The following is a 26801-nucleotide window of genomic DNA, read 5'->3' as shown; positions in this document are numbered from 1 at the left end:
ATGGCACAAATACAAAACTAAGCCCGTAAAGGCAGATACCACAATTTTAGGAAATAAAACACTCCTCCGATATTTCCGAAAATTTAATAATACAACAATTAATGAAAACACAGACCTTCTAGAATATCAATTAAATGACTCTACAGTTCCTTGTCTCCCTTTAAGTATGATTCTAATAGCTTTTAACTTTTCACATACACAAAACACTAAAGGACACTCTGGATCAGAGAAAACATATTCAAATTTTACACAAAATTTTTATTTCCCAAATGCACCAATTTGGATAAAAGTACTATGCAATGATTGTATAGTATGTCAGCTAAATAAACCTTATCCAAATCAAAAACAAGATTTTAAAGGACAAAGTTTATAATTTACCATCGTATTTCATTCGATACAAAAGGACCAATTTCACCATCCTCTGAAGGAAACTCCTACATTATGGTAATTGTTGATGCATTTACACATTATGTAGCACTCAACCCAGTACCACATTGTAACGCTTATTATGGTTACACAACACTTTATGAACACTGGATAGCTAAATTCGGATTACCCGAAATCTTAGTTACAGACAACGGTACAGAATTCATAAATAATGAAATCATCACACTATGTCACTTATATAACATCAAACACAAACCGCGTACATCTCATGCACCTTGGACAAACGGTTTAGTCGAAGGTATGAACCGTTCACTACAAGAATATCTTAGATGTATCATAAATGGAAATGATACAAGATACACAGAATGGTCAGCAAATGTAAAATTATTTCCCTTAGCATATAATTCACAAATTACGACAACTCTAGGAATGTCACCATACGAAATGGTTTTTAATCAAAAGCCACGTAAACCAATTATGTTTACAGCAAACTCTCATAAAAATGCACAAGGTCATTGCCAACCAAATAAAGACTCAGTTTGTTATAACCTACCTTTACACACGCATGATGAAGATCATTTTCATCACCCACAAATCCTTAAATTAGCCTCCGGTACACACACCGAATGGATTTTAAATAGAGATAAAAAACACAATGAAATTTACCAAAGAATAACAAAAAAATTGTTACAAAGGCAAAACATTAACGAACAAATTAATTCACGCTTTACACCAGCCTCAGATTTAAAAATTGGAACATTTGTCTTAATACCTAATTTTAATACACAAAAAGGAATTTCTAAAAATTTACAACCCCTTCGCAAAGGACCATACCAAATAATTGCCAAACCCACTGACGTAACATATAAAATCACCGATTCAGACCAAAAAGAAATTGTTCAACATCGGCACAATCTATTGCCTTACTACCCAAAAGAATACGCACTACGCGAATTAACTCAATTATATTCTTTCACAGGTGTAAAAGTTATTCAAAATCACCCACATACGGAAAATGAAATAAATGAACAAAACGACATTCACCTTGAAAAACAAAATAAAAAACCAACTACAACCCAAAACAATACAAAAAAGCTAGATCAAAAAATACCTCAAAAAGAAAGGAAAAATAGAAAAATGATAGAAAAAATTATACCACAAGAACAAGTCGAGAAATCAGAACATAGAGAGTCATCACGACTTAGAAATCAACCACGTAAAAACTACAAAACATTCATCCCACAATCTAAAATATTAAAGAAAGTTGAATTACAAAAACAGCTTTAATTTTAAAATTAATAATCTTTGCACCTCTAAATCATTTTGAACTTTCATTTTTCAAAATAACATGCTGACAAACACGCAACGATTCTAGTTCAAAATTAGCCAATAGGATTCATTCAATCCGTCACCTTCTATAACTATAACACAAATCAATTAGACGAAAGATATTAAACTCCAGGCATATCTATAACTATAATTTACAACCTCCAGGTCAAAAACAAGCAAACCACTCAAACTTGACAACTAAAATAAACACCACCATAATATCATAACCCTCCCTTATCTAATAACGCAAAGATCAACAATATTTTCCCAACTTAGACCTCAAAAACCCCCCAACCAAAAATGATAATTTAGCTTAAAGTAAATATACGACCAAATTAATTTAGCCTAAAGTACAAAATCTCAAAAATACCCCAGATCACCTGACAAATAAAAAAAAGCAAAGAAGACCTCCTGAATACCATAAAATTCGCCCCCAACAGTTCTTCACAAAACTCAACCCACTTGTCAAAAAATCAATAAATAATTCGACCACACTTGAAAATCGCCCCAAACAACAAAAAATATTCGACCAAGAAGCCATTTCTTAAATGCTCTTCTCTCGATCAGTCAATACAATTTTCAACATTCATATTTCTCTTTGATACTTTTGAAGCTTTTATAATAATTTGAATCATTTTTTGCAATATTTTTTAAATTTTCTACTCCCTATGTGAAATATATCTCCAACTTTCCCAAATCATTGACCATATTCACAGGTACGATAACCCAAAGTTTATTTAAATGATACGAACCGTTTTTAGTAGAACATATTTTTTTACTATTTGTAATTTTTATAACATTTCTATCATCCCTAATATTGACAATATGCAAATGTATAAAAAAGGCAATCATAACAAGGCCTTGAAGAATACTACAATAAACATAAATTTTTTCACTAAGAAAAATCAATCAGACAACCTTTAAAAATTGCTAACCAACAATCACACAGTCAGTCTTCACCGACATCATCCCAAGATAACCCAACAACACCTTCAACTACCCAAAATCCTCAAACATCTACACGAATTTCCTTTCAAGATAACCCATACACTTTTGAAGAACGACACGCTCGTTTATCAGAACCACTAGAACCAGTTCAACGACAAGCACCTCTAAGCGAACCAACATATAACTTATACCCAACACTACCACAAGAATTAAGTAGAATAAGAAATCCTAGTCAAAACCAAAATACAGTTGAAATAAATAGACAAATTATACATCCACGACGAAATAGAAATTTTCAAACCCCCCGAGTTCATTTTGATATACCCCAATCCCCATCACCAAGTGCTCCAGAAAACCCAATTAGCATACTACCGGAAACCCCTACACTTCTTTCACAACGTAGCACCTCAAGTATACCCTCAGATTACTTAGGTTCAACACCAACATCTGAACAAATACGTGACAATCCCTTTAACCCCCCCCCCCCCCCCCCAACCAAACATCACGACTACCATATTGGACAACACACTCATTCACACAAGGTGAACCAAATTTAATAAATGACCCAATAGATATTTCTACGGATACAACAACATCATCATCACTACCAGAAACTTTATCACTACCGTCAACACCATCAATAAGCCAGATTTCACCGACGCGTTTCCCCCTAAATTTTCCAAATAACCTCGACGCTAGATATCGAGAACAATCATCAACAAATATCCCTTTAAGATTAGATTGGAACACGTTCACAGCACCCCCACCATTATTTGGACAACATCCAGAAAGTAACCGACTCCACAATTGGGCACTCCATAGACTACAATATAGACAAGACATCCACGAAGACATTCGTGACCATAACATCTAAATACTCCAACAAAATAGTCTACAATTAAAATTTGAAATCACGGTTAAACTTAACAACATTTCTCAACATCCTTACCCATTAAACCCACCCAATATAACAGCTCAATCGCTACCACCACCATTTATAACAACTGAAGTAATATATAAATACGACAGATACACCAAAAAGACAATTGGTTACATCACATTTTATAACCCATACTCAGGATTATCATACACATGTATATTCTAAAAATATTGATACTTCAACAAATCCTTTTTCTAGCATTTTCCGATCAGAACACAAATCCTTCTCCTCGCACAGGATCCCAGGACTTATTAGTAACACACTACGATTGTGAAGAAAATGAACAAAAAACACTACACAAATATGCAATAAATCAAGTATCACAATGCGAAACGGAACCACAAGCTATAGAAACTACAAATGTAATAGCGACACTGTATTCAAAAGCCCGAGTAACAAAAGTCGCAGGATATAAATTTACAGCAACATTTTCCGAAAAGAAAGTACATTGTTCACAAGTTTCAAACGGAAATAAAAACCGACTTGACCACGAATCATTCTACCAAAGTAATATAGAACGACTTCTACATCTAAATCCCGATGATTGTAAAAACGAGCTACTCAGATTAAATATCACAAGAAATAAAAACACCGACAGAAAACAAGTATATTTTCAAGTCTTTGCCGATTCTGTACATCAAGCAGAACTTGAAAGATATCAAGGACATATAAAACTAGATGAAAAATACCCATACAACGGCGCACACGGAAGATTAACTTATGACATACACGATAAGCACTGGATACCACACATTGGTATAAATAATCCATCAAACTGCAAAGCAGACTCAAAAAATAAAGGATATCAAGAAATAATGTTTTTCGATTGGAAAATACAACTCGAAAAAATACAACTCACACGAGATTTATCCGACAACACAATGATCTATCAAAGAATTAGATTACCTTGTAAAAACGATCAAGGTTATTGTGATCCTACAACACGGACACAAGCAACAATTGTTTGGTTTCCCGAAGATACATGCACAACATTTCAAGTAGCAAAAATACACGCCCAAATGATAAAATTTCACGAAAAATATTTTATACAATCAATTCCATATGAACAAGTCCATCCATCACGAAAACAAATTACTGATTTTCGAAATCTCCATAATATAGAAAATAAATTAACACGTTTCCAATTATATCAAGAAACAGAAATCGCATGCAAATACAGAAACCCACTTCACAAAACACAATATTCTGAAATATTAGTTGAATACGAAAAAGGTTTCGACATGACCACTGGAAAAATAAAAATTGACCCTTATGCCACAGGTCACCCTCTACACGAAGGAACATCATATATACCAGTTAACTTTCAAAAAAGTAATGGTCAACCTGGTGGAAAACCAAAGCCACATGACACTAGAAGCACACGTTTACAAGAACTATCACTAATGAATAATACTTATTTTGGTAATATCCACTATGATATCCACTTAGATATGAAGTTAGACGACACGATTAGTCGAATTTTTCAAGAAATGTCACTCTCCGAATTAGAAACACTTCACCAACTATGCGAATTAGAAAGGACACAAATCCTACAATCACTCGCACTAGCAGTGTTAAAAATACCCTACGCAGGATATTTATTATCAGGAAATAGATCAAATTTTCTAGACTACGAAGGAAACATTTTATGGTTTTGTACTTGTACCAAAGAAGTATCACCACTATATGTTTTTGAAGATAAACGCTGCTATAAAAGAATCCCTATCTTTTATAAAAATAAGGTTTATTTTGTTGACTCACTTTCAAGACGAACATATTTTTGGGATACCGCAGTCCCATGTGGATCAGAAAATAGCCACAATGTAGTACAATTGAACCCTGATGAAGATAAATATTATCTTCTTACTCCATACCCCACGTTAATGCAATCACTCAAAAAATTTTCACCCGAAAGCATCAGAGCTATTGCTCGTAATCCAAATATTGATTTACAATCAATTGGAATATATTCAAAATCAGATATCCAACACCACATTAGAACACAACAATTCCAAGAATTGTTAACACAAATGGATACTATACAAAGACAATCAATTGACCAAAATTTACGCAAACTTGCCGAAACCGCAGGATTTGCAGATATTTATACACAAGATTAAAGCGGATATTTTAAAGACATTAAAGACTATATATATCTAAACGCTGAAAAATACAGACCACAAGATATTTCACCTATAAATATTTTTAGCTTTGTTACACTAAAAAATGAAATTCTCGATTTTCTAGGATGGCCCTATTACATCTTAGAAAAATTAACTATCCTATACGCAATGTTTAACTTTATAGGATTTCTTTTTTCACTTTTAAAAGGAATCTATAACACATGCGCTATATACACACAAGTAAATAGACAAGCAAGTGTAGCACGCATACTATTTGCAGGATTTTTTGGAATTTTTTCATCATCAATTAACAAAATTCTTCTAGACGCACAAATAAAAGAATATAATACAAAAATAGCGACAAGACAGAACACATGCGACGAAGAACATAATAACATAGAAGTAACACCTACCGCACCACAGTTGCCACCCCTACCACATAACCATCCATTATCCTTAGTCCCACGTAATTTCCGAAACCTAGCAATAACACATAACCCAAATTTTAGACAAAACATATCGCAAAGTCCCATACAACATATAATGACACATCATTCACAAGATGATAATACATATGAACAAATTATAGAACAACCCCATACCACCGCTTTTCAGTCTCAAAATAATCATTTTTAAGCCCACGATGAGCCGACAACTTGGATCCCTACACCGCTCAAATTCCCATCCAACCAACATCCACACTCCAATCCCAATAATCCCACTTTTTGCTTTCCCGCCACCCGATTTTCCAACTATTAATACATCATCAAGCATGAATTCGGATACTAATTCAGATACTTCAGTTTTATACTCCATTTCACAACTTAATAACCCTAATATAGAAACCCCTGACGAATTTGCAGACTCCGAACCATCTCCATCCAATAATTTTCAAACCAACTCAATTTTTTCAAAACCCCTTTTCAACCGATCCCACCAAATAACCCACTCCCATCCATTTCTACTCCTTCTTATGCTTCACAAGTAACCCCAACCTATTCTCCATTTCATTCCGACCAATCATCTAATAATTCTCCAGATACCCCCCAAATCTCCCGGGAACTCGATAATTTTATCACCCTACAACAACAGCTAATACACCCTAACATCCTCACTATAAATCAAATTTCATCCACAATAGAATCCTCAAACCCACCTACTTCTACACCCTCCTCAGCTTACACTGCATCATTAGCAAAATCATCCACATCCACCGAATCATCAAACAGCACTCACCGAGCTTATCGCACTTTTAAAAGAAAATTCCCGAACCATCCATTCCCGACCAAACCAGGAACAGCCTGCGAATATATTAATCATCCACACCACACCAACACGAAAGATTTTCTAGCAATCACCTTACCCTCATTCCCACAATATACTTTAAACACACCTAACGACACTAACGACACACGTAGTTATGTAGATGAACATGTTTTAATGCCAACACTTCATTGGACAGCATATTACCATTTTACTAATCCCCTTTGCCTGCCACTATCTAGTACTCATAACGATATAGAAAAGAATAAAGATATGCTATATAGACTCACCGCAACACTAACACCTAGACAATTTACTTATATAGGATATAAAAAATTATTTAAAACATTCACTGCACCCCGAGCTAACGAATTTACAATAGAATATTACGACCATAGTATCATCCGAACTAATCAAGACCAATTTCTAGATGACGACCGCTTCGCTAACCCACAACTAACAGAAAAATTCTTCATCAAAACGTCATATGTATTCACACTTAATATTTTTGATAGAAAATATGATCACATCATTTCTGAAGCACTAACTGATATTCAAGCTTACGAAAGTTTTAAAGAAAAATTTCAGTTATTTTCACTAACCTTTCACTTCCTTGCACCACATGAACGCGATTTGCACTGTTCACACGACATTATGTTACGCACTAAACAGACTCACACATATACATATTATCGCTTTATACAAAATCATTTTGATTTACATACTCCATCAAGACAACCACACCATCGTTTTCAGTTTCTTAACTCGAAGTACACTTCACCATTTTTTCTTAATTTCACCTATTGCATAATTGCATCAAAGATACTAACCTCCACGGCATCCTCTGTAATTATGACCCAGTAACACAAATGTATTTATTTTGTCCCATCACGAAGACCTTTAATGCCGACGAATCCAGACCCTTCCTTATCCCACATGAATTTATCCAACCTATAGAAATCCCAATATTAGAATTTATTCACAATACTAAATATAATCACAAAATATAAAATATATAACCTCATTCAAAACACACCTTATGAGTTTGCAGTAGGCACCGAAGAACTAAAAACCATTAAAGCACTTCAATTGCTTTGGCCACTGCTCCAAACTAAAAACATCATTCGCATACTAGCAAAATTACTAACAACTTCGGACATAATACACGACATCTTTCCCCACGGCTTTTTCCCAGACGATTAACAGGTAAGTATGATTTAAAAATATTCTTAACTAATAAATTTAAATTAGTACTAACCATTCTTTACTCATGTTTCTTTTACATTTTTAGTCTTCATACCACGATCATCTGCAAAAAACAGAAAATAAAAATAAAAAATAAATTTGTTAAAATTCTTCTAAACTTCATTAATATTTTACACTAGATAATCTGATAAAATTCATACCAAATGTAGTAAATTAATTTATAAATTATTCCCCCATTAAGCAGTAAATTTACAATATACTTTATTTACAATATAACCCTAATATAGAAACCCCTGACGAATTTGCAGACTCCGAACCATCTCCATCCAATAATTTTCAAACCAACTCAATTTTTTCAAAACCCCCTTTTCAACCGATCCCACCAAATAACCCACTCCCATCCATTTCTACTCCTTCTTATGCTTCACAAGTAACCCCAACCTATTCTCCATTTCATTCCGACCAATCATCTAATAATTCTCCAGATACCCCCCAAATCTCCCGGGAACTCGATAATTTTATCACCCTACAACAACAGCTAATACACCCTAACATCCTCACTATAAATCAAATTTCATCCACAATAGAATCCTCAAACCCACCTACTCCTACACCCTCCTCAGCTTACACTGCATCATTAGCAAACTCATCCACATCCACCGAATCATCAAATAGCACTCACCGAGCTTATCGCACTTTTATAAGAAAATTCCCGAACCATCCATTCCCGACCAAACCAGGAACAGCCTGCGAATATATTAATCATCCACACCACACCAACACGAAAGATTTTCTAGCAATCACCTTACCATCATTTCCACAATATACTTTAAACACACCTAACGACACTAACGACACACGTAGTTATGTAGATGAACATGTTTTAATGCCAACACTTCATTGGACAGCATATTACCATTTTACTAATCCCCTTTGCCTGCCACTATCTAGTACTCATAACGATATAGAAAAGAATAAAGATATGCTATATAGACTCACCGCAACACTAACACCTAGACAATTTACTTATATAGGATATAAAAAATTATTAAAAACATTCACTGCACCCCGAGCTAACGAATTTAAAATAGAATATTACGACCATAATATCATCCGAACTAATCAAGACCAATTTCTAGATGACGACCGCTTCGCTAACCCACAACTAACAGAAAAATTCTTCATCAAAACGTCATATGTATTCACACTTAATATTTTTGATAGAAAATATGATCACATCATTTCTGAAGCACTAACTGATATTCAAGCTTACGAAAGTTTTAAAGAAAAGTTTCAGTTATTTTCACTAACCTTTCACTTCCTTGCACCACATGAACGCGATTTGCACTGTTCACACGACATTATGTTACGCACTAAACAGACTCACACATATACATATTATCGCTTTATACAAAATCATTTTGATTTACATACTCCATCAAGACAACCACACCATCGTTTTCAGTTTCTTAACTCGAAGTACACTTCACCATTTTTTCTTAATTTCACCCATTGCATCAAAGATACTAACCTCCACGGCATCCTCTGTAATTATGACCCAGTAACACAAATGTATATATTTTGTCCCATCACGAAGACCTTTAATGCCGACGAATCCAGACCCTTCCTTATCCCACATGAATTTATCCAACCTATAGAAATCCCAATATTAGAATTTATTCACAATACTAAATATAATCACAAAATATGTAACCTCATTCAAAACACACCTTATGAGTTTGCAGTAGGCACCGAAGAACTAAAAACCATTAAAGCACTTCAATTGCTTTGGCCACTGCTCCAAACTAAAAACATCATTCGCATACTAGCAAAATTACTAACAACTTCGGACATAATACACGACATCTTTCCCCACGGCTTTTTCCCAGACGATTAACAGGTAAGTATGATTTAAAAATATTCTTAACTAATAAATTTAAATTAGTACTAACCATTCTTTACTCATGTTTCTTTTACATTTTTAGTCTTCATACCACGATCATCTGCAAAAAACAGAAAATAAAAATAAAAAATAAATTTGTTAAAATTCTTCTAAACTTCATTAATATTTTACACTAGATAATCTGATAAAATTCATACCAAATGTAGTAAATTAATTTATAAATTATTCCCCCATTAAGCAGTAAATTTACAATATACTTTATTTACAATATAACCCTAATATAGAAACCCGTGACGAATTTGCAGACTCCGAACCATCTCCATCCAATAATTTTCAAACCAACTCAATTTTTTCAAAACCCCCTTTTCAACCGATCCCACCAAATAACCCACTCCCATCCATTTCTACTCCTTCTTATGCTTCACAAGTAACCCCAACCTATTCTCCATTTCATTCCGACCAATCATCTAATAATTCTCCAGATACCCCCCAAATCTCCCGGGAACTCGATAATTTTATCACCCTACAACAACAGCTAATACACCCTAACATCCTCACTATAAATCAAATTTCATCCACAATAGAATCCTCAAACCCACCTACTCCTACACCCTCCTCAGCTTACACTGCATCATTAGCAAACTCATCCACATCCACCGAATCATCAAATAGCACTCACCGAGCTTATCGCACTTTTAAAAGAAAATTCCCGAACCATCCATTCCCGACCAAACCAGGAACAGCCTGCGAATATATTAATCATCCACACCACACCAACACGAAAGATTTTCTAGCAATCACCTTACCCTCATTCCCACAATATACTTTAAACACACCTTTCGACACTAACGACACACGTAGTTATGTAGATGAACATGTTTTAATGCCAACAATTCATTGGACAGCATATTACCATTTTACTAATCCCCTTTGCCTGCCACTATCTAGTACTCATAACGATATAGAAAAGAATAAAGATATGCTATATAGACTCACCGCAACACTAACACCTAGACAATTTACTTATATAGGATATAAAAAATTATTAAAAACATTCACTGCACCCCGAGCTAACGAATTTACAATAGAATATTACGACCATAATAGCATCCGAACTAATCAAGACCAATTTCTAGATGACGACCGCTTCGCTAACCCACAACTAACAGAAAAATTCTTCATCAAAACGTCATATGTATTCACACTTAATATTTTTTATAGAAAATATGATCACATCATTTCTGAAGCACTAACTGATATTCAAGCTTACGAAAGTTTTAAAGAAAAATTTCAGTTATTTTCACTAAGCTTTCACTTCCTTGCACCACATGAACGCGATTTGCACTGTTCACACGACATTATGTTACGCACTAAACAGACTCACACATATACATATTATCGCTTTATACAAAATCATTTTGATTTACATACTCCATCAAGACAACCACACCATCGTTTTCAGTTTCTTAACTCGAAGTACACTTCACCATTTTTTCTTAATTTCACCTATTGCATCAAAGATACTAACCTCCACGGCATCCTCTGTAATTATGACCCAGTAACACAAATGTATATATTTTGTCCCATCACGAAGACCTTTAATGCCGACGAATCCAGACCCTTCCTTATCCCACATGAATTTATCCAACCTATAGAAATCCCAATATTAGAATTTATTCACAATACTAAATATAATCACAAAATATATAACCTCATTCAAAACACACCTTATGAGTTTGCAGTAGGCACCGAAGAACTAAAAACCATTAAAGCACTTCAATTGCTTTGGCCACTGCTCCAAACTAAAAACATCATTCGCATGCTAGCAAAATTACTAACAACTTCGGACATAATACACGGTATCTTTCCCCACGGCTTTTTCCCAGACGATTAACAGGTAAGTATAATTTAAAAATATTCTTAACTAATAAATTTAAATTAGTACTAACCATTCTTTACTCATGTTTCTTTTACATTTTTAGTCTTCATACCACGATCATCTGCAAAAAACACAAAATAAAAATAAAAAATAAACTTGTTAAAATTCTTCTAAACTTCATTGATATTTTACACGAGATAATCTGATAAAATTCATACCAAATGTAGTAAATTAATTTATAAATTATTCCCCCATTAAGCAGTAAATTTAATTATGATGAAAATTTATAGCTTTAAATTTCCCCCAACAACTAGCAGTAAATTTGAAATTCTATGTAATAAATTGATAAAATGAAAATGCAGTACTAACCTTTTGATATTTTCATTCACTCGCACAGGAATTCTATCCAAACTCGCACAGCTCGCCCACGAAGAATTGTTTAAATAATGATTTTAATTTTCAAGTTTTCACACTCAACAACTCTAACACACGATAACAAGTTTCAAACTTTCCTTTAACCCGGTTGGAAAGGAATTATATACTAAACCAAACTAACCAACGCAGCTTACTAAACACCACAAATCATAAAATAACAGCATGACTAAGAAAAGAAAACCAACGGTACCCAAACCGAATTAACCCTGTTTAAAACTGGATAATTTATTCTTTTGAAGACTATAAAGTCTAAAAAAGAAATAATAAAACACAAAAAAGTCGAAAGACAAACCCATAACAAAAACAATTTGATTTTTGAAAAAAGGACACAACCAAAGAAACATAAGAAAGACCAACATAAACCCAACATAAAACGTTATCACATAACAGGACCTCTCAAAGAAACCGCACGAAATCATACTCCCACTCCTGGCCTAACCCACCAGAGAGGACGTCCTGAGGACATCCAAAGACAAAATTATCCCATTACACTCGAACAAGAATGGCTAACCACAACCGATATGCCGTCCACAATCACAACTCAAAGGATTTAGAGTACGACTTGACTTCGCAGAAAAGGACTTCATTGAACTAGACCAATGACCACCTCGATGTTCAAGTACACGTACAGATCCGAGTTACAAGGCATCCCTTCCACACACAATCTCCACGCCATTCCCAGACGAGGTTGAACACAAAACAAGTTCTCTAAATAATACAGAAAAACCCGTCATAGCAAACAATTTTGAACTCAGATTGATTTCATTGGGAAACACAGTCGTTGTCATAAAACGACACAACGATTGATGTCCCTAACTCCAGCGTCCTGGAACTTCTCTAACAAGAGGAACCGGACAAGAATACGATGTTCGCCGAATACCAACGTTCATCATCCATCCTTTGAATTGCAGAAAGATAATTCTAAAAAAACTCTGTAAAACCCGGATGGGTGGAACCTGATCTAAACTATATTTTATGATTGGATAAATTAGATATTTTACCACTGTAAAGTATTTAATATTAACCAATCATGATCCATCTAACTAACAACCCACTTATTTGTAAGTGCTGAAATTACTTGTAATTTCAGCACCAGAGAGATTTGAATTTAACTTAGAAATTAGTTGTCTCTCCAAGAGAACTTCAGCAGCCGCAACAAACCAGTCTACCCTAGATCTATTGAGCCTAGCAGAGAATCTATGCGGCCGAAAGTAAGATAGCGTGACGAGCAGACGGTGTACCCTATCCGAAATTACTCTATGAGTTAACTACATCGATCCTAACTCAAGTTTGTGATGATTTTTCGTTTCTTTTTTTTCAGGAAAAGTCTTCAAATGCTATAATAACTACAGAAAGTGCATTCATAGATATTAAAAATTTAAGAATGTCCTTTGGAATATGTGCTCTTTGAGTTCAATTTGAATTAATTTGCTAAAAGTTAGGCAAATTTGCCCTGCTATTACGAAAGAAATGGCGCGATAAAACGTGATAAATTTTCGAAAATGTTTCGAAAATGTAATTTATTTTATGGATTTCCCAGCGGAATAAAAACTTATGCTAACATTACACTTTTCACAAATTGAGTTAATTTAAATCAAAAGTGTAATTTTTTCTTGAAATTCGAAGATCTTTAAGACCATAAGTTTTTTCTTTCAAAATTGAAGTGTTTTTTTTTTCTGTTTCTTTACGTTCATTGACTCTTTTTCAACTGTCTATTGGCTATGTTTGATTATTTTATGAGCCATCTTTTTTGCGGTTCTTTGGAGTATTTTAAGTCAGGTTTAGAAGGCTGGTTCTGAAAATATTAATCGAAATCGGTTTAAGCCATTGTTGAATCTTGTTTCAGACTAGTGGCGGAGCATGAAAGTGAGACACAGCAGCTAAACAAAAAGGTGGATGAGGCCAATCAAGAGAAAGAAGCACTGCAGAAACAGGTAAAAAAACAGAGCCCTAATTCAGACCCGATGTTATTAGAATTGGTGTGTAAGTTATGCTTTTTCTACCCAGGCTGTTGGTTATCATTGTACTCGCAGTTCTCATTGGTAATACTTACCGAGCTTGCAATGGACTGGGCCGTACAATATTTTTTTTCTGATCTCGAGGGGTTTCCTCGTGACAAGTCTGACTGACAGAAAAGTAAACGATCTCTTTAACTATTCCTTTGTGATACTTGATAAAGAATATCAAACTTATTCAATGGTTAAGCATAGCGATAAAAAGAGATCCGAGTTATTTTATCCAATGATAATTCAAGAGTGAAAGCATAAGACAAATCTGATGGGTAGTTGAAAGTCAGTGTTTTGATTGGCTAGGAATGTCTGCCATTGGTTGCTTCTGCTAGGAGGACAGTCACCATGATGCACTGATAATCGCTGTTGTTGTTGTAGGTGGAGGTGTTGGGAATGGAGTTGGAGCTACAGAAGAGTGAGAATGTCAAGGCACCCACCACTGCCATGAAGAGTATGGTGGACAAACTCAGGAAACAACTGGAGGACAAGGAGGCCAAAATGAAGGTAAGTCACAGTTACATTCACCAGAGTTCAAGGTCAGAGGAGATTCAGTCATTGTTGTATGATGACGACAGACACAGACTATCCATGTAATACGTTACCATCCTGGTCCAAGTGCTCCTCTTTTGGTTCGACTTGTAAGTACAATAAGTTGTTGTTTGGTAGTTATCTACCGAACGCGCATAGTCGAGACAGCGATTTGAGGCGAGCACGAAGTCTAAACATAGATAGAATTGGTAGTAATTGTCGAAATGTTATGTGAGTACCTGGATCCCGGTAGTATTGACCTGTGGGAGTATTATGTTATCACCACTACTGGGCGTTAGTAGGACCAAAAAGTACCATTGCTCTGTTAGAACTCGGTTGGTGCCTAGTCGGATCTCTTCAACTATATCCCCCTTGGCAAAAGGGGGATATTAGTTAGGTTTAAAATTCGCATATGCTTAACCGTTAATTTATTTCTTTACAGGGGGGATATTTTTTTACTAGATACCCGAGGGAGGGATATAGTTACAGAGATCCGCCTAGTTCGATGCATTGTATCTGCCGTGAGACTATATGTGCAATGTGAACAGAATTTGTGCCTGTTCACTGTGAACTTAATTGTTGAATGTGTACATGTATTTGCAGTCAGTGCTAGCTTGTGAAGAAATTCTCATGGTAGCCACCGTTAAACATTGTATTCCTTCATTCCTCATTTATTTCCATTGATCTGCCACTGAAGTGAACTGAAATAAATACTTGCAATAGCATTTTACTGTGAAACAGTGTAAGTTGGTATTATGCGCTGTTCTGTGCTATTTGTATAATACTGTTTACGAAATACCAAATACTAGGGTTGTTATAGCCGAACAGTTTTTGTGTTACATTTAACCAGTTTAAAACCAGCTCATCGCTTCATCTTTTGATAGATGAAGTTTGACTAGAAATAGTAAAATTGATCTGTGTACATTTCAAAAGTTTCAATGATGATATTCATCAAAACAAAATCATTATCATCGTTGTTTGTCAAAACAATATACACTCCTTTAAACACATTCGGATTTGGTCGTGCTAGTTTGAGAGTTAGAAGTATGGCTTCATTTACCAATGGAGAAGTTGCTGTCATTACTGGGGCTAGTTCCGGCATCGGGGCTGGAGCTGCGATCAAGTTTGCCCAACTGGGCGTTACTAAATTGTGTCTGGCTGGACGGAATGTTGATGCTCTAAAGGAGACGCAGAAGACGTGTATTGAGATGTCGAATGACAAATTGAAAGAAGAAAATGTGCTGCTTCTAACGGGTCTGTAGAAATCAGGAATAAAAGATAGTTTTGGGGAATGTTTTTCAAGATTTGCTCTATTGTAAAAATCGAAGCCTTGCGCTGTTCAAATTATTTTCCTTCGACATGTTTTGGCTGGTGTCATGGATAAGTTTTCATAAAAGAACTTTTGAACCGACAGGTTCCGATTTTTGCTTCAAACATGGCTAACTGTAGTTCTCAGTTCTTTTCAAAATCTCTTCATGTCATCAGGAGTTTTCTTCTTCTTAATCAAAATCTTAAAATAGGGAAGCGCTTCCCCAACAAGCTATGTTTTATCCTGAGGTGATGTCACTGACGTGTCAATCTCGAAGAACATCGTTGACAAAACTATTGAAAAGTTCGGACAAATTGACATTTTGGTCAACAGCGCCGGAATAATCAAATCAGGCCCATTCGAAACATCCTCTGTCGCGAATTTCGACGAACTTATGAATATTAATGTGCGATCTGTTGTCGTTTTAACGCAGTTATGCATTCCTCATTTGAAAAAGACAAAAGGAAGCGTCGTTAACGTGTCGTCTGTGAACGGGATTCGATCCTTTGCCAATGTGGGCTACTACTGTATGAGCAAAGCAGCTGTGGATATGTTCACAAAGTGCTTGGCTTTAGAATTAGCTCCTGATGGTGTTCGTGTCAATGCGGTGAATCCGGGAGTAGTAGTTACCAACATTCATAAGCGAGGCGGAATGGATGACGAGCAGTATAGAGGGTTCCTGGAACGAGCGAAACAAACCCACCCACTTGGGAGACCGGGCGAAACTGAAGAAGTGGCTAATGCTATCACGTTTCTAGCAAGTAAACAAGCCAGTTTTATGACCGGCAATTTGACCCCAGTTGACGGCGGAAGAAATTGTGTCTGTCCCAGATGAATTTGCTAAAGACGTTTTCAAACCTGATAACGACACGCGTTTCGTAAATCGAAATAATTTTGTGCTTTTCTTATTTTTCTTTTTCTGGTAATTTGCTATTAAAAACGTTTTAAATCCGAGTAATATTTTCTAACAATAAATTATATGATTGAAACGCGTGTCTGCTGTTATAATCTGTACTTAATCTTGATATTATTGAATCTTTCAAGTCTGAATCTTCTCATTCTTCAGTTTTCAACCTTTGGTCTGAAAGGTTAAGCACCAGCTGTAAAGGGTTTCACTGATGAGCATGAAAATCGATGAGACCTACGCAGATTTTGTATAATCATTGCTACTAATTCACAAACTTAACATTGAGTCAATTGAGTGAATTGAAGTACGAAGTTTGAGAATCGCAACAATCGATATGACATCTTTCTCTAATGAAGAAGTTGTGATTATAACTGGAGCCAGTTCTGGAATAGGCGCTGGATCAGCGGCCAAATTCGCCCAACTAGGAGTTGCGAAACTGTGTCTAACCGGACGAAACCAAGAAGCCCTGAATAAAACACGAAGCGACTGCATCGCGGAATCGAAAGGACGCCTGAATGATTCCGATTTCGTCATCGTAACTGGTTCGAGTTGTTCTTCTGCTTAAAGTATTTATTAATAAGGATCAAACATTTTCAATGTGTCTAAGGTGATCATGATTGTCTTAATGCTAGGTGACATTACAAACGAAATTGTGTGTTCGGAAATAGTGGAAAAAACAGTTGCACAGTTTGGAAAAATCGACATCTTAGTGAACAATGCAGGAATGGTCAATGTCGGAACATTCGAGCATAGCCCAGTTGCGGAATTGGACCAACTAATAAACACAAATGTTAGGTCAATAGTTGTTCTTACTCAATTGTGTATTCCGTATTTGAAGAAAACAAAAGGATCGGTTGTGAATTTGTCATCTCTCTATGGCTACAGGCCCATTGCAGACGCAGGCTACCAGTGTATGGCCAAAGCAGCTGTTAATATGTACACCCAGTGTCTGGCTATGGAGCTGGCACCTCATGGTGTAAGGGTAAATGCTGTCAACCCTGGATTGATAAGAACAAGTGGATTAATTTGAGCACATACAAATAATGCCGCGACAGTGGATGTTTTTGTTTTTAAATAGCGAACTACTAATTTTTTGAAGAAAAAAAATAGTTGGCTGCTATTTTGACAAAATAAATTTTAAATGGTTAATGTTTTTTTTGGATTGTTTTGAGGCCTTTCAGATGTTTTTTTATATGGAACTTTTGTGGCGTTAAATGAAACAGTTATTTTTTGAAGTATATCTGCTCTAATCCCTCCCTATAGATATTTTGACCAGAGAATGCATGTCAGCTGAGGAGTTTGCGACAATGTTAGAACAGGCGAAGAGTTCTCACCCACTGGGTCGAACTGGAGAAGTGGAAGATGTAGCAAATGCGATTGTGTTTCTGGCCAGCAAGGCTGCCAGTTTTATGATTGGAAATCTGACTCCGGTTGATGGAGGCAGAAATTGCGTAACTAATTAACTCTGTCGTAATGTGATCCGAATTCAGTGACGAGAAAACAGTTGTTGAAAACTGAATAAACGTAGAAAACAGATTAGTTAAATTCAGAAGCAGATGCTGTTATGACATTACGAAGCCAAACTGTGCACTGGATAGGCGAACAATTTTGTATCTGTATGTTCCTGGATTCCAGAGACAAGTCTTTAAATATGTTTAAAATTTGTCGCAACGGTCAAAGGAAATGAAAGAACATACGAAGAGCAAAGGAAGCGTCTTTGTTGCGGAATCTGTTTACAATCCATAAAATGCACTGTTCGGCTTCGTAATGGAATTCATAGCCGTGGCCCTCAATCCTTTCGCTATAGATAAGGGCCCTAGAATTACGCCACAGCTTCAAAATTTACAAACATGATTGCAACTAATTTCTCAACAACTGCAAGTTCTTAAAATCTACAACTGTAAATTCTGTAATTACCTTTGCGACTATTAAGGTTGAAAGTAGGCTCATCTCAAATCGCTTTTAATATGCACTAGGATGTACTGAAAGTGTTATAGTTTTCTCCTGGATATAGCAGTAATCATGTGTGCCAACTAACATGCGATTAATGCTACGGTTGCATAATCGTTTGAAAAGCAGCACAAAATGAACCTTTTAAGTGAAAAATTCAAAAACTTCAAGCCGGTCGGAAAAAAAACAGTTTGAAGTTTTCGAGTTTCCGTTTAGTTTCGAGCAAGTAGCTCTTTAAGTAGTAGAAAACTAAGTTTTACTTCAGGAAAACTAGTATTGGATTTCATTGAGCGCAATAAAAAGTTTTTTTTTAATCAGAAAAATGTTCTGCATAGTATAAAATTATAATTCTCTTTCTTTCCAACAAACTGTTGTAGATAATGCTTCATTCACCAATCTTGTACGCGTTCATCTAGTTTTCTCGGCACACCGCGCACAAAACACGACACTAATTGAAAAAAAAAACGTTAGTTTCAAAGTTTTTTATCAATGTGGTGGGAAAATTCTGTGCTGTTCTTCTTAAGTGGAAAAACAAAATGAAGTGACTGTAACTTATATAGGTACTGATTTTTTCTTTCGTTTTTTTTGTTCAGGAAAATTTTAATTTTTGATCTTGCTTAAATAAGATTTTTCGCGGTTTGATTTTTGCATGAAAAGTTCAAATTCACGAAAAGCGTGAACGATTATCAGTTTCAAAACCGGAGTTTATGGACTTTTTTGAATATTCAGCGGAATATAAAAATTTTCTATTGATCCATTTTTGTTTTTGTTGGGGGTAGCTTAAAGAAAAAGTGCCAAAAATAAACAATTTTTGAAATTCAAAAAGCCTTAACGTGATATATTTCAATATTGAAAAATGTTCAATATTTCGTTTTTTTTTACAACCATCTGTTAGCTATATTTTGGAAAGTTCTACTGCAAAGTTGTCTCTGCGCGCTCAAATAGCTTTAAGCATTCAATTATGACTAGTGAAAACTTGAGTGAAAGTATGATTAGATCAGTCTTAGTTGTCTTGACTCTTTACTATGAAGACGCTGGTTTCCAAGGGTTTCTTGGTTATGTTTGATAGCTATGAGGTTTTTGACGACAATCGCAGTAGCTTTAGACGAATCCGATTTTCTTATCATCCTTGCAATAATCAAGGGTATTGTAATCAGGTACAAGACTTTTTCCCGTAAATAACTTAAGGCAAAGAATGGTCAAATGTGTAGGAATGTTAAATTTCAGACATGCTCAATTTGTTAAAAATGCAACCAAACTACCTTCATTCAGGTGGTAAATAGGTGTAGTCCGTTTCCGGTGTTAGTTTGTTTTCGAATAATTTTCTTGAAAAAAGTTGATTTTTTGTTCGATTTTTTGTTCGGGTTTGTTTTTTTCCGCGTTGTTTTTCTTGGGTCATTTCCGGTTTTTAAGAGTAATGAACGTAGTGCGTGCTCTTATATAGTTCTTGCTGATTTTGTTTGTTTTTTTTTTAGGAAAAACTCTTTAAGTTTGTTCACGCTCAGTTTTGTTTTATCGCGGTTTGACTGTGATTTATTTTTAAGTTCAATGTATTTCTATCGTTAAAAAGAAGGGAAACTCCACTATGGAACAGAAAAACTGTAGAGGTCAGCAAAAACGTGATGGATTTCTAGTTTCGAAAATAGAAATTAATTATCAGATTTCGAAAATTTAACCTATTGATCCAGCTTTCTCAAATTGAGTTAATTTTAACAAAAAAGTGTCCATCATAAATTGTTCTACAAATTCAAAGAGCTTTAAGGCCATCTATTTTTCTTCGAATTTCAAAAGCTGAAAATTTTGGAAAAAACAAATTGTTTTTTTTTTCTTTTTAGTTTTCTTGCGTTCAATACTCTATTCCAACTGTCAGTTGGCTATGTTATTAAAATGATATTTGTTTTTTTTTCGGTATTTATCAGTATATTTGCAATTGAAAAAAAATTGGGTGAAATTCGAATTGTTGAACTTCGTTATTCGGCTGAAATTTTGTCGTCTTAGTTGTCACATCACAAATCTTCAGGGAGGTGGACTTAAACTTTTAAAATTTGCTTTAAATCAATTTGTAGAAATTGATTCTTTTGTAGTTGAAAATGCAAGTGTTCTTTTTTCTTATCTCAGCTAGGACTTAAAACTGTTTTTATGAAATTATTTTTTTTTCTGCTCAATTTATCTGCTCAAATTTTGCCGGCTTTCTTTGCTCTTCGTAAATTTTCCTCCGTTGCTAATTTAATTTTCAAAACTCTGGCATGTTAGCTTAGAATGAACTTCTATCGAGACATACGAAAGTTTAAATTTTTGGTAGAATCAGTTTTTTTTCAACGTTTTCCTTTTTTTTTTTACTTATGTTTGTGTTTAATTCCAGCAAAATTACAAGGCATCAAATTATTTACAAAAGAAGTAAGTTCAACTGAAGCCAGCAATTCTGCCTAAGATCCGCCACAGGCATTCGCCCTCACAGCATTGAACCTAATGCCTGGGTATTACAAACAAAATATCTTTTTTCCTAAGAAAATTTGAAGATGATGGCGAATGAAAAGTTTACTGATTTGATTTATTTATGTTAAATTCTTTTTAGCGTTGTTTCAAAGCGAAGTATCTTAGTACCATCACTGGTAGCAGTAGTCGATTTGTTACCATGACACTGATCATATAAGCTGGCGAAACAAACACGAGAGCGCGATTTTCCAAAAGTTGCACTTGTAAAATTGTTTTGGTTCTGAAAGTCGCTAGTCGTAGGCCCATGTAACCGGCTTATTCAAATTTCTTGAACTTGGTCACTTTTTGGTTATTGCTTCAGCTAGCTGTGTGCCTAGATTCTTCATAACCCCCTGTAAAACAGGATAACGAACAGTATATGAGTATTGATCTGAATTATCGGAAAAATGCAGACGAATTTTCTCGAAATTTTGTTTCGGAATCCAAATCACGGGTGAAAGGGCTGTAATCTGATAATACACCTTAGTTCCCTATGCCATAATTTCTTCGATTCCGAGGGGTGATCTGAACTATAAGGATTCTAATGAAAGATAGTACAACTATGAACAGCAACCTTTAGGTACTTCGATTGATATTTGGAAGATTAAGAGATAATATCGTATCTAGTTTGTACGCTTCAGCCTATCTGTAAAAGTACTTGGCCACCATTAAATGTATTCTCAGGTTTCTTCTACCCTTTGAACTTCTTGGATAAGGCGAACTGTGTTTTGTCTTGTCTGTTGTTCGAGATCTATCATAAAATAGCGAGAACAGAAAATCGCTCTCACTTTTAGGGTTGATTGTTTTCAGGAATGAATGGTTGAAGCTCCTTCCGCAATTTCAGCATCAATTTGTGCAAAACTTTGCAATTTAACAATCCTAGTTATATCAGTTGGTTATTATTAATTTGCTTTACCGAGGACGACTTAAACATATTTAGCTTTAAAATGTCCAATAGTGAAGATAGTATTGGCATCGATTACCCTGAAAACGAGCTGTTTGATGACAGCACACCGTCGGTCTCGTCAAATGCGACCTCATCGGAGCCGAGAAAAACCGATTCGTTTCAAAAGTCGGAAAGATCGAAGTCAACGTCTTACGAACCCGAATTCTCTGAAGATTCGCCCGACGGAAGCAGTGGATCTCGTGGCAGGACCAAGACGTTCCTGGAGACATGTGCCATCGCTGAAGACTTAGGCAACGAGAAGTATCCACAGCTGGCGAAGCTGCAGTTTTTGGAAGTGCTGGCCCGTGATCATTACGAGAGGCCTCTGGTCGTGATATACGGGTGTAGATTGCCAGTGCTCAGATCCAGCAACCAGCCAGAAGTGGTGTCTTACATTAAGTTAGTGCATGCTGCTTTTCGTGATTTTCATCTTTTTCATTAGAAGTTAACGAAAAACTTGATAGCACAGCATTTTTTGAACTAGTTTTGCGAAAGTAGTATGAATATAAGCAGAATGTTCAAGAAATATATAAGGGGTTAATAGGGTTATGGAAACTATCAATAGTATTCACTGTGATTGATTGAGTCAATTGAGTCTCGAATCCAGAAGTCTACGAATATCGAATTGAATCTACGAATCCAGAAAAGAAATCATTTTTGTTTTGTGTTATTTCAGAGAAACTCTGGACTTGCTGGTGGAGAACGAATACGATGCGATCTACTTCCACTACAGCTCCAACATGTCAGCCATGAGTCAGATGTCCGCACTCAGGAAGAGTTACGGCGAGTTCGACCGCAAGTACAAGAAGAACATCAAGACACTCTACGTCGTCCACCCCAACCGAACCATGATGGTCCTCTACAACATGTTCAAAGGCTTCATCAGCAAAAAGTTCGAGAGAAAGTTACGACTGGCGAAAAACTTACACGAGCTAGAATCGGTTGTGAATTTGGAACTCATGCACATACCGATGTCTATCAAAAGCTACGATTCGGGTCGAAATGCCTGGTCAGAGTTCGGCAAAGAGTTCTCACAAGTGTCCTTGGACTCACGAGGGGTCCCGTATTTGTTCACGGAGGCAGTGGACTATCTGCGACGCACGAAAGCTACTTCAGAAGTCACGGGACTTTTCCGAGTGTCGGGATCGGGCAATAATCAGAAATCGCTGGCCAAAAAGTACAGCATATCTCCGGAAACGTTTCAGATTCCAGAAAAAACGAATGCACACGACGTGACAGGCCTTGTGAAGCAATTTTTGAACCAACTTCCAACTCCGATTCTCTACTTCGGAGTTCTCAAGTTGCCGAATTATGAAGACGATACAATTGAAGACTACATTGTTAATAACTTGGACGACAATGCGAAAGCCTCTCTACTCGTGTTGTTCGAGCTTTTCGAAGAAATTATTTCGAATAAAGCCAAAAACTCTATGAGTGAAGATAACTTGATGCGATGCACAGCTTTGAGTCTTGCCTGGTCAGAAACAGCAGATATGAATGACCTTCAGAAAATGGAATCTGTTTTCTATGTTCTGCTGAAAAAATATCAGACTATATTGGTCTAAATTGCGTGATGGTTGAATTGTTTGTACAATGGTTAATAATTTAATTATTGCGGCCGCAATAGGAGTAAAGCTAGTTTTGTAAATTCTGAATTAATATATCCCTTTTCTATCTGCTCAGCTTGAATTAATCAGGTATTTGACACTTGAAAATTTTGGAAAACTGGATTTTTTGTCGTGTAGATCGTTGATAGATCTTTTTGGAAAACTGGATTTTTTGTCGTGTAGATCGTTGATAGATCTACTTGAAATAAATATATTCAGGGATGATTTAAAGTGTCAAATACGCGTTGTTTCAAGTCTATCAATTAGAATTCAATGCAATTTCTTTTCTCAATTAACAATTTTTGTATATAAATGACTACAAAAGTGTAGTGGAATAAATATATATCCCAAGCTCGTTTTTCATGAGTCTGATATGAGACAGAAATAGTTTGAACTCGAAGTTGAACATCAACAGTGAGCTAAAGTGACCTGAGTTTCTTTATCTTAATTGATACCTATGTGTTGTGTTGTTAGGCACTGAGCAAGGCGTTAGCAGACGTGCGTGGTGAGATGGTGAAGAATGCGGCAGAGAGTATCAAGGGTAGAACCAAATTCTTCGAGGACTCCCTCAACGTTCAGCAGATTGTGGACAAACAGACCAAGGACCTACATGTAAGCACTTTCTAGAGCAATTGCATTTGAGTGTTGTTGACACTGATATATGGTAGTATTAGGATAAGTTTTAAAATGTAGTCGGTCTAAGTTGCGTGAAATACTATCAATAGAAGCGTACATTAATACTAATGACGTTGCGTGTGAACTCTACCATTTAAAGGAATAAACTATACTAATGATTGTTCAAGGATGGCTGATTGCTTTTTAAACGACCTCTTGTTTGTTGTAGCTGTAGATTTCAAATCTCAATTTAGATGAGACTACGGACAATTGTGTAATATTGTGAACTGTGTGTTTAGGAGCAACTGGCAGAGAGTAAAGCGAAAGTGGACAAATTGAAGGCTGCTCTGAGGAAAGCAAAGGAGGAGGAGGTTCACTATGAGACCGAGATCAAACACCTGAAGGAGGAAGTGCAGAAGAGGGATGATGAGTTGAAGAACAAACCAGAGAGGGACACGGGGACAGGCTCTAACCTCTTCCATGTATGAAATAATACTAATAACAAATAGTTTCCAAACAATATCTAGTTAGAGTTATATATAAATTTAAGAAACAAATCTGAGTCGTATGGGAGAACACTATTAGGCCAGCACGGCCCGTTTTCATGTGTCAATCGCAGAAGGAGTAGAAGTAGTTTGATGGTATGTATATTAAAGATCCAAATTATAAACTAGCTACCGTCTGACCCAGCTGAAAGAGTAAACAATGGCGTAAAAACCGTAAACAAGGACGCCTGTAATTTATTTGTTTTCTTAGAAACATTATTTCAAAATGTCCTCTAGTCTATGAGTGTAATCGACCATTAAAGAGAGTCCTCCTACGATGTTATCTAAGACATCATGCATGTCTTATAAAATAGAAAGAAAGTGCACAATTGCATGTGATGTGATGTGATGTGATTGTGTGTAGGCCAGTCAGGAGCCGGGGGTGAAGTTGGCGCGGGCGGTGAGTGAGGAGGGGAAGAGGTGGGGGGTGAAGGTGGACTCCCTGAAGGACAAGTTGAGATTGAAGAGTGCAGAGTGTGACAGACTTGAGAGGAGCAACAAGCTACTCAAACAGAACCTCGCCAGGTACACAATATGTAGTGCAGACTGTTGTTAAACTGAAACATATTACGTTATTGTATTATTACAAAATTGTTAGTTACTAACAAGGTCAACGTTGATGTTAACTTGGTGTTTGCGTATCGCCAGAGGCGACGGTAACCTACAGAATTTAAGTTCTTTTATACCGTTGCATGTTGTTTCATGACTTATGAAGTTGCTTCTACAGACAAGTCACCGATTAGCTGCAGTGGTAATCTCGTTAGAGATTTTTTGAGGCAATTTTTCCACGATGGAAAAGACTAACATATAAGCTGTTCAGCGCTTCACTGAGAATAACTGATGATTCTGATGAAGAATTACATGCAGTTGAAATTGATTTGGTTATTTTTCTGGGGTGGATGAGGTTAAATAATAGCGCAACCAAGAAAAGATAGAAAAATTTTCGTTGAGTTAAAAAAGTCTAGTGTGATGAGTTGAATTTTTTGCTGCGTTTACGCGATGAAATAGTATATAGATCACATTGTGAACAATCTAAGAAAAAAACTGTCTTGTTTTTTAGATTGATCAAAAACTCCGTGGTCGTGATCTGCTTCATGTTCTGAGTTGCAATGTCTTAATTGCTATCAAGTGGACTATTGATTAGTAAGTGATTGTGTTCTGTTGGTGTAGAGCGGACAAAGAGCGTGTGTCGCGCTGTGTGGCCAGGGAGTCGGACTGGACGACGACTGCCACTCAGAAGCAGCTGTTGGACATTGTGGAGGCTACGAGGAAGCAGAATCTGGAGTTGCATGATGAGGTGGCCTACCTGAAGAGACAGGCTCTGCTGGGGAAGGATGGGGCGATAGAGGAGATGCAGCTGAGAAACAGACTGCTACAGCAGAAGGTAGGAAGATTATGTAGGAAGATTATGCTACAGCAGAATGTAGGAAGAAGACAAATCAGGGGGTGTTGGAGGAGGGGAGCGGCTGTTTTCCACTCCCCTCCTCCCCCCACCCC

The 26801-nt window shown here is 36.0% G+C and overlaps 4 protein-coding genes across 5 annotated transcripts in view; all 4 read left to right on the top strand.

Moving 5' to 3' along the window:
* Nucleotides 1-26801, top strand: part of LOC134851744 (centrosomal protein of 290 kDa-like) — a 495955-nt gene that overhangs the window by 463956 nt on the left and 5198 nt on the right. For both annotated transcript variants that reach the window (XM_063867962.1, XM_063867963.1), the window contains exons 26-31: nucleotides 14260-14347; nucleotides 14801-14926; nucleotides 24619-24756; nucleotides 25059-25241; nucleotides 25669-25829; nucleotides 26475-26688. In XM_063867962.1, coding sequence (XP_063724032.1) covers nucleotides 14260-14347; nucleotides 14801-14926; nucleotides 24619-24756; nucleotides 25059-25241; nucleotides 25669-25829; nucleotides 26475-26688 — 910 coding nt within the window. The remainder of the gene's footprint in view (nucleotides 1-14259; nucleotides 14348-14800; nucleotides 14927-24618; nucleotides 24757-25058; nucleotides 25242-25668; nucleotides 25830-26474; nucleotides 26689-26801) is intronic.
* On the top strand, nucleotides 15575-17148 carry LOC134851755 (3-oxoacyl-[acyl-carrier-protein] reductase FabG-like). The gene is made up of 2 exons (XM_063867980.1): nucleotides 15575-16204; nucleotides 16508-17148. The coding sequence occupies exons 1-2, from the start codon at nucleotides 15889-15891 to the stop codon at nucleotides 17092-17094; spliced, it is 903 nt and encodes a 300-aa protein (XP_063724050.1). The 5' UTR covers nucleotides 15575-15888; the 3' UTR covers nucleotides 17095-17148.
* Nucleotides 17241-18765, top strand: LOC134851756 (3-oxoacyl-[acyl-carrier-protein] reductase FabG-like). Its single transcript, XM_063867981.1, has 3 exons — nucleotides 17241-17708; nucleotides 17799-18182; nucleotides 18430-18765. Exons 1-3 carry the CDS (start codon nucleotides 17501-17503, stop codon nucleotides 18627-18629), a joined length of 792 nt encoding a protein of 263 aa, XP_063724051.1. The 5' UTR covers nucleotides 17241-17500; the 3' UTR covers nucleotides 18630-18765.
* LOC134851751 (rho GTPase-activating protein 1-like) lies at nucleotides 21966-24250 on the top strand. The gene is made up of 2 exons (XM_063867978.1): nucleotides 21966-22936; nucleotides 23214-24250. Exons 1-2 carry the CDS (start codon nucleotides 22539-22541, stop codon nucleotides 24100-24102), a joined length of 1287 nt encoding a protein of 428 aa, XP_063724048.1. The 5' UTR covers nucleotides 21966-22538; the 3' UTR covers nucleotides 24103-24250.

Source organism: Symsagittifera roscoffensis, chromosome 7 (genome assembly GCF_963678635.1).
Source record: "Symsagittifera roscoffensis chromosome 7, txSymRosc1.1, whole genome shotgun sequence".
In the NCBI taxonomy this organism is placed as follows: Eukaryota; Metazoa; Xenacoelomorpha; order Acoela; family Convolutidae; genus Symsagittifera; species Symsagittifera roscoffensis.
The sequence above is the reverse complement of the archived record's forward strand: the minus strand, read 5'-3'. Positions and strand labels throughout refer to the sequence as shown.